This window comes from Melanaphis sacchari, unplaced genomic scaffold (genome assembly GCF_002803265.2).
Source record: "Melanaphis sacchari strain LSU unplaced genomic scaffold, SCAv2.0 Contig27_pilon_pilon, whole genome shotgun sequence".
Taxonomy (NCBI): Eukaryota; Metazoa; Arthropoda; class Insecta; order Hemiptera; family Aphididae; genus Melanaphis; species Melanaphis sacchari.
Genome location: NW_020271152.1, coordinates 158142 through 174700, shown reverse-complemented (window position 1 = coordinate 174700; position 16559 = coordinate 158142). Strand labels below are relative to the sequence as shown.

Genomic DNA, 16559 nt, shown 5'->3' with positions numbered 1-16559 from the left:
TATTACTTGGTCTACCAAAATGTAGTCAGCCCCATCGGATATCGTGTTGTACTTGGCAACTCGCTGGTTCTATTCGAGCCTGGTCAATATGACGTGTTGAGATAATAAATACTAATTAATAATTATACCAGTGACCAGTAACAACAACAAACAACATAAATGATAAAACTTAACTAGATATCTGAAATGTAGTGTTGGATATTTATTTCATATTTTAATACCGCGAATGTCTACAAATGTGCAATCATAGTAACAATTGTCAATAATCTCTAAACATTAAAAAAAAGCAAAATCTTAAATTAATGAAACATGGTTTCAAAAAAAAAATAAAAAAATTAGTGTTTATAAATAAGATTTAACCCAAAAAATAGTTGTTGTTAGTCACCCATTTTAGTTAGGAGTCAGAAGAAAAAACATGAATTTTATTAGTAATTACTTTTTTCTTTTATTTTATATATTTTGTTTTGGGAATTGAGTCCATTTGTCCACTATTTATAAGCTTGTTGCCTTATTGAATCCGATTGTGGCATAAAATTAATTCATAACATCACTATTTTGTTATATCACTATTGTGCTTTTTATGTTTTTAAAGGAAAAAATTATGGTAATCTACATTTTTTATTTTTCTTTTTAAATATATTGTTTCACAATGTCTAAAACTTGATGTGTTATTTCTGCATCAATAATCAATTTTGTTTTTCTGTAAGATATTAATAATATAAACATCTTAATACTATGTTTACCTTCATATCTAATAGTAGGTATGGTAAAAGATCAATAAAAGACTAATGTATGGTCTATTTATACAAAAGACTGATTTTCACATCTTGAAGGATTGAATTAAGAAAATTTATGACTTAATAAGATTCACAGTTTTGTCATTAAACAAATCACATAATTTCTTTTGATGTTATACTTACATGACTAAAAATACTTGTCATTTAAACCGTTTGAAATAATTCTAAGAATAGAATATTCAACACAACTCGATGTTTTCTGAATCTCGGTAATTATGATTTACTAAAAACATTTCAAGTACAATCATAGTTTCTAATGATGAGTGGCATTATGAAAGTTTTATCCTTTTTATATACATTAGAAAGTGTAAACATATGCTGCAGTACATTTTACATTATTTTTACTTTTGAGTATCAAAGCATGCACAGCAATTTGAATTATTACATAACATTATTGAGGCATGAAAACAAAATTTTAAGTCCGCTGTAATTTATAAACATACAAATATACAAATATACTTAATTTGTGTCTACAAAATAATAAATAGTACATTATAGAAAATTTACAAATATTGTTTACTCGTTTATTGTTGATAGGGCTTATACATATTCTTATAGACTAAGGTATCTAATATTGTTGAATTAAAAATGGAATTAATCTAGAATATGAGTACATATTCATTCATTTCAAAAGATAAAATAATTTGACAACTAATTAAAAAAAATATTTGTACATGTATAATTTATATTATCAAAATTAATTACATTGTTATAAACCATAAGTAATATACATTATAACAATGATAACAGCATAATGAAATATAAACTTTTAACTTTTAATACACATGGATTTTTACATACATAACATAAATGTCAAAACAAATTATAACCAAATAAGGATATCAAATTTAAATGACCCAAATAAAATATATTTAAAAAACTATGCTTTTAAAGCAGATTAATTTGGAATGAACATTAATAAATCAAATATCTATTTTTAAATAATAAATCTCAGTATTTTTTTTTTCTTATGTTAATATAAGTAATTTTGTTACTTACAAATATATCATAATATTTACAATTTTAAATAACGTCAAACTGTTCTTAACATTTTAATGAGATTATTTATAACATGGTTTTAATCAATTTATTTTCAATGAATTTAATTCGATAGTCTACTAGAATTAAAATGATTATCATGTCTATTATGATTTGTTGTTGAATTGGGTTTGATGTATTCTTCCTCTACTCCTATGTCTTCGTCATCAACGTCATCTAATTCTCTATCATAATTTCCTTCTTCATATTCCAGTGCATCTTCATATTCAACATAACTTAAATCAGGATTGTTTGATCTATAGGAGTGGTAGTTATTATCTGGAATGCTTTCAACGTTATAAATACTTCTGTGATTGACTAATCCAGAATGAATATCATTAACATCAACTACTATATTCCCATTGTTAGAATTTACTGGATAACCATCAAACGATTCATCCTCATACGGGGGTCTAAAAATATAATTAAAAATATCATTGATAAACTGTAATATTAAATAATTTTCATACATGTCTCAATGTTATAAATATACCAGCCAAGGTGATTTGATTTTTTTTATCAAACAACACTCAATATTACAAAATTTATAAACAATTTTAATAATATTTTTTATTGTTGAGTTTTTTTCTAAGTTTTTTATTTGTTTGAACATCATCATACATTTATAATTTTAAATTTTAACACATTAACCGCCATATGACCGCCGGCGGTCATCTATAATACTAAATTCTCAAATTTTATACATTTGTGACTGCCAGCGCTCATAATTAATCATTACTACTACACCACATGACTGCCGGCGATCATAAATGAATTTAGTTTTATATTATTAACTTTTCTATGGCGCTACAATAATGCACCAAAATAAGGACTGTGGCATAGCAGGAATTATTACAATTTTTTTGATATAGGTATAATATATTATTTTTTTTTTTCAATTTTTCGTAATATTTAGTGTATATAAATTTGGAAAACTGAAAAATATGTTTAGCGTATAACAAATACTTATTAATGACCACCAACGGTCATATGGCGATTAACTTGTTAAGGCAGTATGTTTTTCAAAATATTTCAATAAATAAAAATTGAAATTTGAAGTTGTTTATGAGTTTACAGCTTAGGTGAGCAGAGTAATAGACCAACATTAACATTTTACCATACCACTCCACTTCGCTCACCTATGTTTTAAATATTTAAAACTCAAAAAATAGTGTAAAAGTTCAATTTTTATCTATCAAAATACTCTGAAATATATTTTGCTTCAAAATATGAAATAATAGAAATATTAAAAAAGAGAATAATTCTCAAAATTGCTTAGATTTAGAAAATGCGTCTTTATTAGTTCTAATGCAATGTTTTCCAAAAGGTGTACCGTGAAAACTTGAACTTTATAAAAATACCACTTATAATTAAAAAGTAGATAATATTTATTCAGTGTGCCGTAACTTATAATAACTAATACTAATGTGCCGTGATGGAAAAAAGTTTGAGAATCATTGTTCTAATGTAAAACAATGATATCATTTTTACTTCTAAATTATTAACCTAGGAAATTTCAGTAAAATAAACATTATTTTTATGAGTATGACAGCTTTAATATTAAAACAAAATAGCCAATTACCAAAGTTGAAGGTTAAAACATTATCAGTATGAAGCGTTAACATTTTTTTAAGATATTTTAATTTTTAAGCTAAACATGAGCATTTTTAGTTTTTAATGATTTACACACTCACATCTTACTTAAAAATTAGATACTATTTTATTACTAATAATATTCTAACCTTTCTAACTTAATAATAGGTAAATTCAATTTAATATAAAGACTAATAAGTAACAACACATTTAGGTATGGTGTATCTTCTAAGGGCAAAGTTTATTTTTTTTCTCCTTACATATAGTTAAAATCTTGTCATCCACTAGTCAAATTAAAAAATATTAAAACCATATTTTATTCATTACAACAATTACCCAAAACTATTTATTTTATTATATTTTTAGAAAATATATTTTTCTTAAGCATTTAAAATAAATATTTAGACAGCAATGGATATTTAAAAATTTAATGATACTATATCTTAAAGGAATTTTTACTATTTTGTAATTATTAAAAAAAAAAAATAGTCATAGAAACTAACCACGTAACACTATTATTTAAGACATCTCCGTCTTATACACAAACGACATAGTACATTTATGTTCATTAGTGTACTTTTAAGTTTTGATATTAGAGTGAATTGACTTATTATTAAACTTTTAGTTAAGAGCATTAAGTATTTATATATTTTATACTCTTAACTCACTTAAAAATTAAAATATTGTAAAAACCAACAAGATCTTAACACAGATAACAGACAATGTTATTAACTAAAAATTTGATAATAACCTTACTTTAATATCAAAACTAAAAACAAATTATTGAAACTGGTGAACGGAAATTTACTATATTGTACGTGTATAAGATGGATACAACATACGCGAGTGCGATATCCTTTTAAATTACTATTTTCTATATATAGCAAAGTTTATAAGATATTTTAACCAATTTTAAGGTAGGTATTTATGTTTACTAAAAAGTTTGGAAATGTTTAAATAAAACTTTGTTTAATTATTTAAAATCTGTAATATTTAGTATCACTATTTTTATTTTGTAATTTGATATATAGAATATACTAAGCAAATATCTATTAAACTCACATTGGATCTTCTATGTCATCTTCTTGCTGTGCACTTCTTTGGATTTCAGTATATTCACCTTCGTTCCCCTCTAATGTTTTCTGGTAGGTTCGAAAATTATCTTCGTCTTCATCATAATGATCATTTTCATTAAACTGTCTGTCTACCTCTTCATCTGTACTATCATAATAACTTCCCTCCTCGTCTGTCTCTTCAACATAGCCATGATTATACTCTCTGTTGACTCGAGCAACACGATTATGCAATTTATATGCAGGATTTGATTGATGATGAGAAGTTGAAGGTTTAGGATTTGATGAATGAATACGATTTGTTGAGTTTGGTATATCATGTGTATGAATATTTTTTTGATGAGGATTTTGTGGTATTTTTATAGGAGGGTCAGTAAAATTAAGAATTGGCAATTCTACACCTTCCGGTAAAACAGATCCTCGCTCTTTCATCCTTTCCTTTATAATAGTTTGTAGTTCTCTTCTTTTTTGGCAATTTTTAGCAACTTCATCAGTAGAAAACCAATTTTCTAAATGACGAATCGGTAAAGTGTAGTCTACAATCGGCCTCTAAAAATATGGTAAGATTTAGCCTATGCATTATAATACAACATTAGTAAACTTACATCAAAAAACCTTTTAAAACAATGAATTGTAAAAAGGCCACAATCAGTATAATTAGGTTGCTGAGGCATTTTAACTAAAGATCCTTTTATAGTTTCAGGACTAAAGTCTTTTTTTTTGTCATTGTATTTAGCAATATATTCTTGTTCTAACCAATCACGTAATGTGGCTGTGATTCTAGCACGACAAACACCACCAGAGAAAGAATCAAACAATAAAATGCAAGGCCTAAGAACAAGTAAACTTTAATAGTAACAATAGTAACAATTTATGATTATGATAGATAAATTTACCGTTTAACTAGTATATTTCTGTTTTTCTTTAAAACCGCAACATCAGTATCATAATCAACTCCACGTTTATCTGTATAGTTTTGCTAAAAAATATTTATACATCAAATTAAATAATAACACAAATGATTCATGTCGAGTTTTAAAAATATAATTTTAAGATATTAAATGATCTAAATGTTTTATAGAATAAGATTCTTACAGTTGATGCCAAATCAAATAACCAAAGATCTTCAACGTTAGGATCAGCTTCAATACGATCAGCAGCAGTAGATTCAATTTGCTGCAGTTTATATCGGCCTATAATTTTAAGAATGTGTTCATAATAATTAACATTTAAATATTTAAGCTTTAAAGTAAAACAGATACTATAATATTAAGTTTTTTTTTTTTATGTATTCAGTGTTATGTCTTCAAGAAGCTTTATTTGATCTCATAATTTTAAAATCACTCATTACAAAAATGAAGTATTAAATTATTAATTATATATTTTAATTTTAAATATTTACCATAATTATCATCAGGTGCGTTCACTGGTTTTCCATCTTTTATATTAACTTTACCTGATAGGTAAGGAAAGCATATAACTGCCATAAACCAATGATAACTAAAAAAAATAATTAATTTGATAATAATTTTAAGTTTTATTTTAAACAAGTAATCAAAAGTTATATTATTAATATATTAATTCTTACTTTTCATTTATTGGTATAAAAATAAAATCTTTCTTGAATATGTCTACATTTTTAGTCCACTTTTTTACTTTTTCATGTCGTATCTGTGACGCCGTGAAATGTGATGGATAGTCAGAGGTATTAAATGATTTCGCAAGAGTTGTATAAAAGTATGTACTAAATACATACGTTCGGTTTCTATCTTCATCACTTAATTTTTGACTATACCAATAACTATAATGCAAATATTATTATACATAACATAATTTTTAATAATAATTAGTACAAAATTTGAAGTAAAATTACTTACTCTAAGTAAAATTCAATAAGAATATCATTTACAAATTCATTTGAATTCAACATTCTATAATCACATATTTTGATAATTGCAGATCTCTCACCAAGTTTATCTTCAAGTATTCTAGAAAAGAATAAAGTATGTTTAAAAATAAAATTTAACATATTAAAAAAAATTCAAACATACGTAATACTATTAAATTTTCTTTCAGCTTCATCTTGTTCCTCTTTTGCGAGTATTTTACTCTGAAAATTTAATTAAAAATATTTTTAATTAATATATTATAAATTAGTTAAATGATGTAAATATGCATTGAACAATTACATTTAAACATTCTTGGTAAAATAAATATGATATTTTTAGTTTGTTTTAAAGAAGACTAACTTAACATATAAGTTATTTTCTGTCTTAAAAGTACAAACATAACAAAATTACATTCAGCAAAATCATTATTGAGAATTCTGGTACAATGATCAGATATATTACTTCAAAAATTGATTTAATATAAAATATCTAAGCAAATGATTTTAATTTACTTTTTCTAAATAATAATAAATTACAAAGATTAATTTGAAAAGTAAGATAACATTTACTTAATTTACCGATATAATGTGGTTACTTGCATACACGACTACAGGTGAGAAGAAGAGTCCACATCAGATAGTATTTTTAGCAATAATAATTATCATTAAAGAATAGTTATTATAATAGCTGTTATCAAACATATATTAATAAATCATTTTCTTTTTTAAACAATTTACCATTTCAAAAGGTTCAAATTTAATTAATTTTAATAATATATATGAATTACATATATAATTGCATGAGAAAAAAAACTCAACATTTTTTAGCTATAGCCATGTTTTAAAAATATTTGACTTTAAAAAAGTTATTTTAATTTATATTTTAGTCTATAATGTGAACTTTAAACATACCTCCTCGTCATCCTTTTTCTTTAAACAAAGAATTTTGTTTGCTTGATTAAACGTCAAAGCAGCATACTTTCTTTTAGATAATTTTAATAGTAATTTTTCCAAATTCTGTATCTCAGGTCTTTTCAAATTAAAAAACCAAACAATTTTATTAACCGTGATATCTAAAAATATAATTAGCAAAATATTAATAATAGACAATGGAAAAAAAACCACTTTCTAACCTTTACTAAGTGGGTCATACAAGTGACTTTTGTCATCTTCATTCATATTTAATAAATACTGTATGCCAACTGCAGCTAAATGATTAGTGTAAATTATAAGTAAAGGATTTTCTCCATAATAACCCAAAATTTTTACAACATTATCCATTGGTAAATCAATAGTCACTGGCTCTGGTTCTAATAAAACACATAAATATTAATTTCTACAATACAATTTTATCCTGAATTTTTGAATCAAGTAATAAGGTTACTTTTAACAAGATCAAATACACAATTATATAATAAAATAGGCAAACATTTTTTTTTTTTATATAAAATAACTATTTAACTCTTACTGAAAACCTAACTATAATTAAAGTATTAAATATAAAACATATTTTAATTCACATTTTTTTTTTCTAAAAATCAAGACGTAAATATTAGATTCTTGCCAAGCAAATAAGCAATTTATATATTGATTTTACAATGTTTTTTTTTTATGTCTGAAAACAGTTTTAACATCTTTTATGGTAGTGTTAAGGATCTAGTTGGTAATTTAAAGAAGTCAAAAATACAAAATTCCCTGCAGAACTTTTCTAAATAATTGCAAAAATTAAAAACAAAAATACAGAATTACTAACCAAAATATAATTTAATATTTTATTCTAATTAAAAAAATGGAAGATCAAATATTTAAAATTTTTTCTCAATGCTTATAAAATAGTTTTTTTTTATAAATATAGTATTGTATCATGGTATTAGAACTAAAAAGCTATTTATTGGTACTTGATATTTTTTAAGCTGTCAAAAAGTTTAAAAACTAAATACAACATAATCTAACAGTTTTTCTTAAAGCAGTGAAAAAATATAAAAATGTAGTAATACATTTGTTTTATATGCATTTGGAGTTCAAATGTTGTTATTGATATGTTTAAGATATTTAAAACTAATTTTAAGCTATTGAATATTTATACCATAAACCTATCAAACACAATTTTAAGATAATTCAGATAAAATTATTAAACTAAAACAAATCTTAGTCAAACTATATGTCTGCCCATTATAGTCATCAAATACTACAAATCAGATGTGAGTTCACCCCCCCAAACCAATCACAGATGAAAATAGTCCACCTATGGAGAAGACCCCTCCGAGATCAGGAGAGTTGGGTGAGTGTATACCAGTGATCTCAAACTCAAATTACCTATGGGCCATATATTTTTTCAAAAAAAATTAGCGGGCCAAATTTTAAGTGTCATTTTTATACTTATACACTAGAAACTAAAGACAAAATGAAGGCAAAAATACATGCAAAATCCATTTATTTACTTATTATTACTACAAAATTATCATTGAAAAAATATAATGATCGTTAACTTAAAAAAACAATTATAATTAAAATTTAAAAATAGCTTGAATGTTTGATAATTTTTATTTTTGAGCTGCACTCTTTTTATATTTTTGTTCAAAATGTATTTTTATTGCGGGCCACATATAAAGGGTTTATTGCGGGCCGTATGTTTGAGACCACTGGTGTATACCAACACTTTGGGAGAGATTATTTAATTAGTATAATCTCTCCAGTAAATCTACAATTAGTAGTGACTCTTTATACTTAAAAACTTTAGTCACAACTCACCTCAAGCAATACTAAATAATTATTTTCACCAATAATTTCATTGGTGTAATAAGATAAGGTATAAGATTTTTATAACGAGTTATTATTTAAAGCCAAATAAACAATTGAAGAGGTATTTTCAAAATTTGTTTTTGGGGTACAATAATTCAAAATTGTCTTAAAAATAAAAGCAATTAATAATTATTAGTTTAAACTCACCAAGACCTTGAACAGTCATACGTATTCCATGTAAACAAACTAACATGTCACCAGAAGGTGTCGGGGCAGTTTTAAAACTACCAATATGTACAGTGTAACACTCCTCAATTTTATAATAATCTTTAACACTTAAGTCTTTCTGCCATAACCGATCTTCCAAAAGTTTAGGGTTCACTAAAAAAAAAAAACGGATTTATTATAGTGTATCACATATAAATTATAAATATATATAAACCATACAACATAATTTGTCAGTATGTTTCTTTAAAGCTTCTTTTGTCTCAATTTTAGTAATATTGGGTTCCAAAGATTCTTCTTCATCTTCGTCTCCGGATGACAACAAAAGCACACATGGTTCCTGAGGTGAAACAGGATTTATAGAACTCAAAGGGACATCAATGGGTTTTGAGTGCATTACAATAGGACTCTCAAGAGCAACAACAGCGGAAGTACCTAATAATAATAAATTATTAAATGATTTTAAATCTTTAAGTTAAAATAATCTTACTAGGCGTTTCAATTCTTGTGACTGTAACATTTTTTAAATGAGAAGACATACGACATGCTGCACATGTCTCATCTTCTGATAAAGCTTTACACTTCAAACATTTTTTTATATCTTTAACTGATGACTGATGTGTGATTGCTGGTTTCACATTCTGTTAGTATGTAATTAATTATTAATAAACATTTAATAAAACAATTACTATAAAAATAGGCTTACATATAGATTAACCAGTTTTCTAGTAGTTGATACGAGTTTTGATGAGATAGGAAGCTGGTTACTGTTGGTTATCTGTTTATTTGATGTCTGAATATGAGTAGCTGTAGCTTTAGTATGTTTTAGAGAAGTATTATTATGTTGGTTATTAGATACATGATTTTTTAGGTCAGTTTTATTAATTGTAGAATGTTGTATTTTTGAAGACGTATTTGTTGAAGTAGATTGTTGTTTAGAGATACTTGATGATTTAATAGTTTGTTTAGATGGCTGTTGTGAGATAATTGTTTGTTTCTGTGATTTGTTTATGCCAACTTGATTGGGTTGATTTATTGAATTACTGATACAAAAAAATTATTTTATCTAAGGATTTAACTTTAAAATAACAAAATTATAAATAATGTAACTTACATATTATTTTGTCTAGTTGGGCTTTTCATAGAAATATTAGAAGTGACACTTGACCTAAACAATAAAAAATAATTTTAAATAATTGGTAATATTTAAAAAGTATAAAATAAAAAATGTACATTACCAGTTAAATTTAGAGGATTGTAAAGTACTTGAAGTTTTATGCAAACTGTCAAAATCTTCATCAGTAATATTCTATAAAAACAAAAATAGATATGTTTATAACTTCATATCATCTATTGATTAGTTACTAAATAACAAAATATATTACTCAATTACAATGACCCTATATACTACACCAATTAAAGTAAGGTTAATGATAATTTTATACAATATGATAAACTAATGAAGTGTGTCCATACATCTAAGTATAAAATTAATTTATTTAAATTTAGTATTATAATAAAAAAAAATGAAGGCATTACATTTTATATGTTAATAATTATTTTACCGTTTTTTATTGTCAGAAAAAAAATCAAAAATGAAAAATATTAACAATTTATTTGATAACCAAATAGCAATCCTTTTTACATAAATAAATAAGGTATGTATAGTTGTATATAAATGATAACACTAACCTTTTTTAAAGCTGTACCCATAGCAATTATGAGTTCATTCGTTACAAAAGATTTTTTGATTTCAAATATTTCACCGTGAGTTCGTATTTCAATTGAATCCCTATAAAATCAAATTAAAGATAATATAAAAATAACTGAATTATAAACACATTTTACTATAATATAATTCACAGTATTAGGAAACATTCAATTATCTAGTGATGTTTGAATGGATTTTCAATATATTTATGAAAAAGGACATACAAATATATCCTCATACAATTTAAATTTGGTATGATTTTCTTTTTTTGCAAGGCTATCTAAAATTCCTAATTTATAACAACTAACCAAGGACTTTGGTTCAACTGAAAAGCAATATTCAAGCTGCTGTTGACAACATATCCATCAATATGATAATATAAATATATTTCAAAACTTAAATGCCTCAAAGCATGGATCAAAACAAAGGCCACATTAATTAAATAATTTTTAAAATATAAAAACAAAAACTTTAAATATCTCTTTTTAACATAAAAAAAAGAATTACTAATAAGTATATCTTTTATATTGTTTGTGTTATTTATTATTAAAATAAGTTACTATGAATGCTACATAGTGTAGTCAAAATTATATTTATACTTGAATGAACTATTTAATTTAAAACTCACAAAATTATAATACTTATAACTATTAGAACTTTAATAAGTTCAAATTTAAGTTAACTATTTTTTTAAACTAATTTCAATAATTTATTTTCAACAGATAAAATCTAATTAATTTGTATTAATGATAGATAATATTTAATACAAGTAATATATACATTTATTGGTATGAGTATTGTTGAGGATAATCTAAATCAGACACTAGGAGTTCTTAAAAACACATCACATTTTAATATCATAAACATACACTTTATAAAATAAATGTGAACTACATAAATAGTACCTATTTGAATTACTTTCTACATTAAGAATACTAACCTTTCAATATTAATTTTGATAAAATAAAATAACCCGATAAAAATAAATACCCTAATATAGTTGTCGGCAATAGGCGGCCCGCGGGCCAAATCTGGTCAGTGAAGGAAAAATAATTGGACCACAAAAAATATTTTTTTTAATAATGCTGGTTTTTCACACATAATATATATTTCATCTATTTTATGATGTATTTAGAAATTACAATGGTGTTTATCATTTATTGCTGTTTACAATAATAGTTGCGATAACACAACAATTATTAACTAATATCTGAGTTTTTACTGGCCCTCGAAATTTTTTTTTTTTGATTTTCTGGACTTCTATAGAATTTAATTGCCGACCCCTGCCCTAATATGTTCTTTATTTTATTCATGGTATCTATTTCTATTTTAAATAGTATTGTTAATTAAAATAATTAATACTTAAGAATTTATATTTTGCACCCAATTTCACACATAATAGATATAAGTGAAAACTCTTAAGATATTGAATGAATCCTAATAGGACTTAGTAGACTTAGAGTTATCTTTATCTAACTAATGTACAATATAATGAATTCTACATTTAGAATAATTTATGTAATTTTTATTGTTTAAGATAATTTAGCCGGATATTAAATAATTTTTTTTTTTAGATATTTAAATTTTAAAATATCCATAAAAAATTTACTGAGGCTCTAAGTAATATTATTACCTTCAAATTTTATTGATAAATTCACTATTATATTAAAAATAATAGAGTAAAATATATTATTTTGAATATTAAATTTGAAATTGATAAACTATAGCATTCATTAAACATTGTAAATTAGACACTCCTCTCCATCATTAAATTTTAGTTAACTATTAAATTAATCAATATTTTTAAGCAGTCCAACAACTCATATTATAGTGTGAATTAAAAATAGATTTCTTAATTTTTCTATAAGCAATATAAATTTAAACAATTACCGGTCTAAGTTAGTAGAGTCATCCTTTTTATTGCCAATATCATACATCTTGAAATGATTATCAGAAAAGCAATACCTCCTGTGGAATCCATTCTCTTTTTTATCATTATCTAAACGTGGAGAATTGTCTTTACAATTCAATTCTGAATTGGTCGCTTGTAAATCTTCCTTTATAGATTGTACACAAGCGACTTCCTCAGTAGATTGGATTACAGCATTTGATGTTGAAGGAGTAGTTATAGCTAAATCAATATTAGCAACTGCTTTATCATTTTTCTTTAGTTGATGAGTTTTTAGTGTAATACTATTTGAAGACGACTTGTAATCTTTACGAGCATTGGTCGGTTTAGTAATTGAGAGTCTAGGTTGTTTAATTGTTCTAAAATGATGAACATGAATATTAATTCATAAATATAATTGATTGATAAAATGCATTAATTGTAGTTTTATTTAAAAAAAAATTACCGATTAGAAATTTGATATGGAGCAGTTCTTTTAGGATTTTTTTGAGTTTCCTTACTATTAGTAACCTAAAATAAATTAAGTAAAATGAATACTTAGTCAAACATTTAAAAAAATATACATAATATATAATAATCTAAAAAAAAAAAACAAAAAAAAAAAAAAACAGAAAAACCAAAAATAAAATAAAAATAGTGGTAGCGAATTAATGGGAAAGGTTCAAATAATGATTTTGTGTTTTTATTATTATTTTGTATAAGTAATAAAAAAACTCACTAATTTGTCTGGCTCACAAGGCACAGGTACAATTGAAACTGGCGGTGATACTGGTACAGCTAAATTAAAAAACATTCAACAATTTTAAATTTATATATTTTTTAAATTTTTAAATAATTATAGTAAAATATCATACTCCATGGTGGTCGGCTGGCAGCAGCTATTGGAGGTTGTTTTGGTAATGGTGAACTAGGAGTAATCGATATATTTGGATTATTGAAAATATTATGATGCATAGGCATTATAACTGGATTGGATACTCTAGTTTAAAAAAAATTATGAAAACAAAAATCAGTAAAAAGAATCAAAACAAAATTAAACTAGTAATTAAATTGGATATTCATTCAAATAGTAAATATCAAACTTTAAATAATAATACATATAATTTATAGTTAGTAATTACCATAGATACTATATATATATATATCATTAAATATTGATAATTTAATATAGTTCATAAACAGAAACAATAATCAATTACAAAATAATTTTAACCATTTTATTAAAATGATCAATAAATATAAGTTCAATAATTTACATTCATCTAAAACAACCCACATTAAAACTGAATTATACAATTTACACTTTAAAAAAATAAAATTATTATTTTATAATTTTATTAAATGTAATATATTTTATTTATTTTATCAATCAAATTATCTTAGCAAATTAAAATTTATTCACTACAAGCGGCCAGCAATTTATTTAAAAAATTTATATCTGGCCCTTTCTAAAATCCTAATAGAAATAACACTGATCTTATATACTATAAAATAGCATATAATATTAATTGGTTTAAATTTAATTTAAAATGTATTCTAAAAACATATGGGTATACTTAGTGATGTAAAAATACAGTAGTTTTTTTTTTGTATTATACTGTTTAACTTATATTACTAATATAAAACGTTTCGTATAATATTATGAGTATTAAAGTAAAGTATAATAATTAATTTTTGTGTTATACAATATATGTATTATATACATTTTATGTACCTAGTATGAAAATCTAAATTTTTTATTAAAAGATGTGCAAATTTCAAATTATACACAGTACTTAAGACTTGATTAGTCAACCAATAACTATTTAAAAATTGAAATTAATAGTAATAACTAATAACCAGGACTTACGATTTCATGCATTAGCATATCAATCTAGCATAGTCGTTATATAGAAATCCATTTTAAGGTACCATTGTTGAGTATGTTTTATTTTGTATATTTATGCATATATTTAGAGGTTTCTTTAACTATTAGGCATATTTATACTAAAATTTGATGAAAATGCAATAATTTATAATTTTGTACTATATAAAATATATGGAAATTTTAGCAACGTAAAATTATTAAAAATCTAGGATTACCCAAAAAGATGGCTCTTTAAAATTTTTTTTGTTTAAATATGCATCAATCACCTCAGTAGACCTTGAAAGACCATTTTTAATGTATACCATATTTTAGTCATACATAACTGCCATTCATTCAAGTTTGACAAAGTTCAAAAAATTCTTATTGTACAATGCAGTTTCATAAGTAAATATAAATTATTTAACCAAATATTCTGTATTATTTAATAAATTATTTTTAAGATTTTTAGATTTAAAATGGATCGATCGACTGACTAACTGGATGTTTATTTTATTAGATTATTAATGAATATTTTTTGGAATTACATTCATACAAATTAAATATAACTTTTACAAATATGAATGGAAATATTTTGTTATTCCAAAAATAACTTATAATTGCTTCTCTTATTAATCTGCATATTTTAAATACATTACTTTAGATTTTTAGTGCATATAAATACATATTTTTACAGTTTTTAGTGTATAAGTGCATACTTATTGAGGCATTTTTTAGAGCATAAACTTACAAGTTTTGGTAATAACCAATAACTAATCAATAAATATTGTAATTAAATATTTAAACATATTTTTCAATTTAAAAACAAAATAATAATAATTCAAATACAATAAATATAATTAAAAATATTTTGTAAAAATATATGTATATGTATGTATTAGTAACATATAATACTTATATTAATTTTAATAGTAATTATGCTCATTAATTTGTTGTCTTTATCAATTACAGGTAAAAATCAATTTATAATAAATTGAAATTGTAAGAAAATTGATTTATTTTCAAGTCATAGTTAATACCAGTGACCCTTTTCTTTAAACCCATTTTAATTAACAAAACCCTAAGGTACTTAGAAAAAAAATCCTTTTTATTTTGGTTTAGTAATTTAGTTTAACATTAGTGTTTGAATTAAAAAAAAATAATAATTAATGGATGCAGAAATTCACTAATAATTTTGATTTTTAACATCTTTTTATCTTAAAATAAAAATAAATTCAATTGAAAAACATTAAAAAAAGAGGTCATGTACTATCTTGCTAAAACTTAAACACTATTACAGTTAACTGTTTATAATCATTAAAATATATAAGTATAAACGTATTATATAAGTATCTATGTAAGTTATAAATTATGTACTTATATTTTGACTAATGCATTACTATTGTAACTTTGCCCACAAAATTTTAATGAAATTTATAAAAAAAATAATAATTTATGAAAACCATTTTATTATAAAACTTTTCTTTAAATTACACTTAATGTATTTTTATTTAGTGCCAAAATTACTAAATTTATGGGCTTACTGACTCTGGAGCGTGCCACAAAAAATTAACCATACGAAAAAAAAGCCTAAAAATGTGAGCTAGAGACTCATGACTTAAAAGCATTTACTCATATACAGTGTGTAAACGGTAATCAAGAACATTCAATATCTTTGCGTAGAGACCTGATATTTGAATTCTGTTTTTTTGGTAGTTGTTATGACATAAAAATACACAT

The 16559-nt window shown here is 23.7% G+C and overlaps 1 protein-coding gene across 2 annotated transcripts in view; it reads right to left on the bottom strand.

Annotated features, from left to right (window-relative positions):
* Positions 1-1859: 1859 nt before the first annotated feature.
* LOC112595402 (sentrin-specific protease 6-like) overlaps positions 1860-16559 on the bottom strand; it is a 41532-nt gene continuing 26832 nt past the window's right edge. For both annotated transcript variants that reach the window (XM_025340586.1, XM_025340585.1), the window contains exons 3-24: positions 13831-13955; positions 13695-13753; positions 13422-13486; positions 12958-13335; positions 11049-11148; positions 10595-10665; positions 10471-10524; positions 10063-10399; positions 9847-9997; positions 9579-9791; positions 9339-9512; positions 7523-7699; positions 7302-7462; positions 6553-6611; positions 6379-6489; positions 6090-6302; positions 5904-6001; positions 5597-5694; positions 5398-5480; positions 5107-5332; positions 4491-5050; positions 1860-2248 (exon numbers count right to left, since the gene is read on the bottom strand). In XM_025340586.1, coding sequence (XP_025196371.1) covers positions 1900-2248; positions 4491-5050; positions 5107-5332; positions 5398-5480; positions 5597-5694; positions 5904-6001; positions 6090-6302; positions 6379-6489; positions 6553-6611; positions 7302-7462; positions 7523-7699; positions 9339-9512; positions 9579-9791; positions 9847-9997; positions 10063-10399; positions 10471-10524; positions 10595-10665; positions 11049-11148; positions 12958-13335; positions 13422-13486; positions 13695-13753; positions 13831-13955 — 3862 coding nt within the window. In that variant the 3' untranslated portion in view covers positions 1860-1899. The remainder of the gene's footprint in view (positions 2249-4490; positions 5051-5106; positions 5333-5397; positions 5481-5596; positions 5695-5903; positions 6002-6089; positions 6303-6378; positions 6490-6552; positions 6612-7301; positions 7463-7522; positions 7700-9338; positions 9513-9578; positions 9792-9846; positions 9998-10062; positions 10400-10470; positions 10525-10594; positions 10666-11048; positions 11149-12957; positions 13336-13421; positions 13487-13694; positions 13754-13830; positions 13956-16559) is intronic.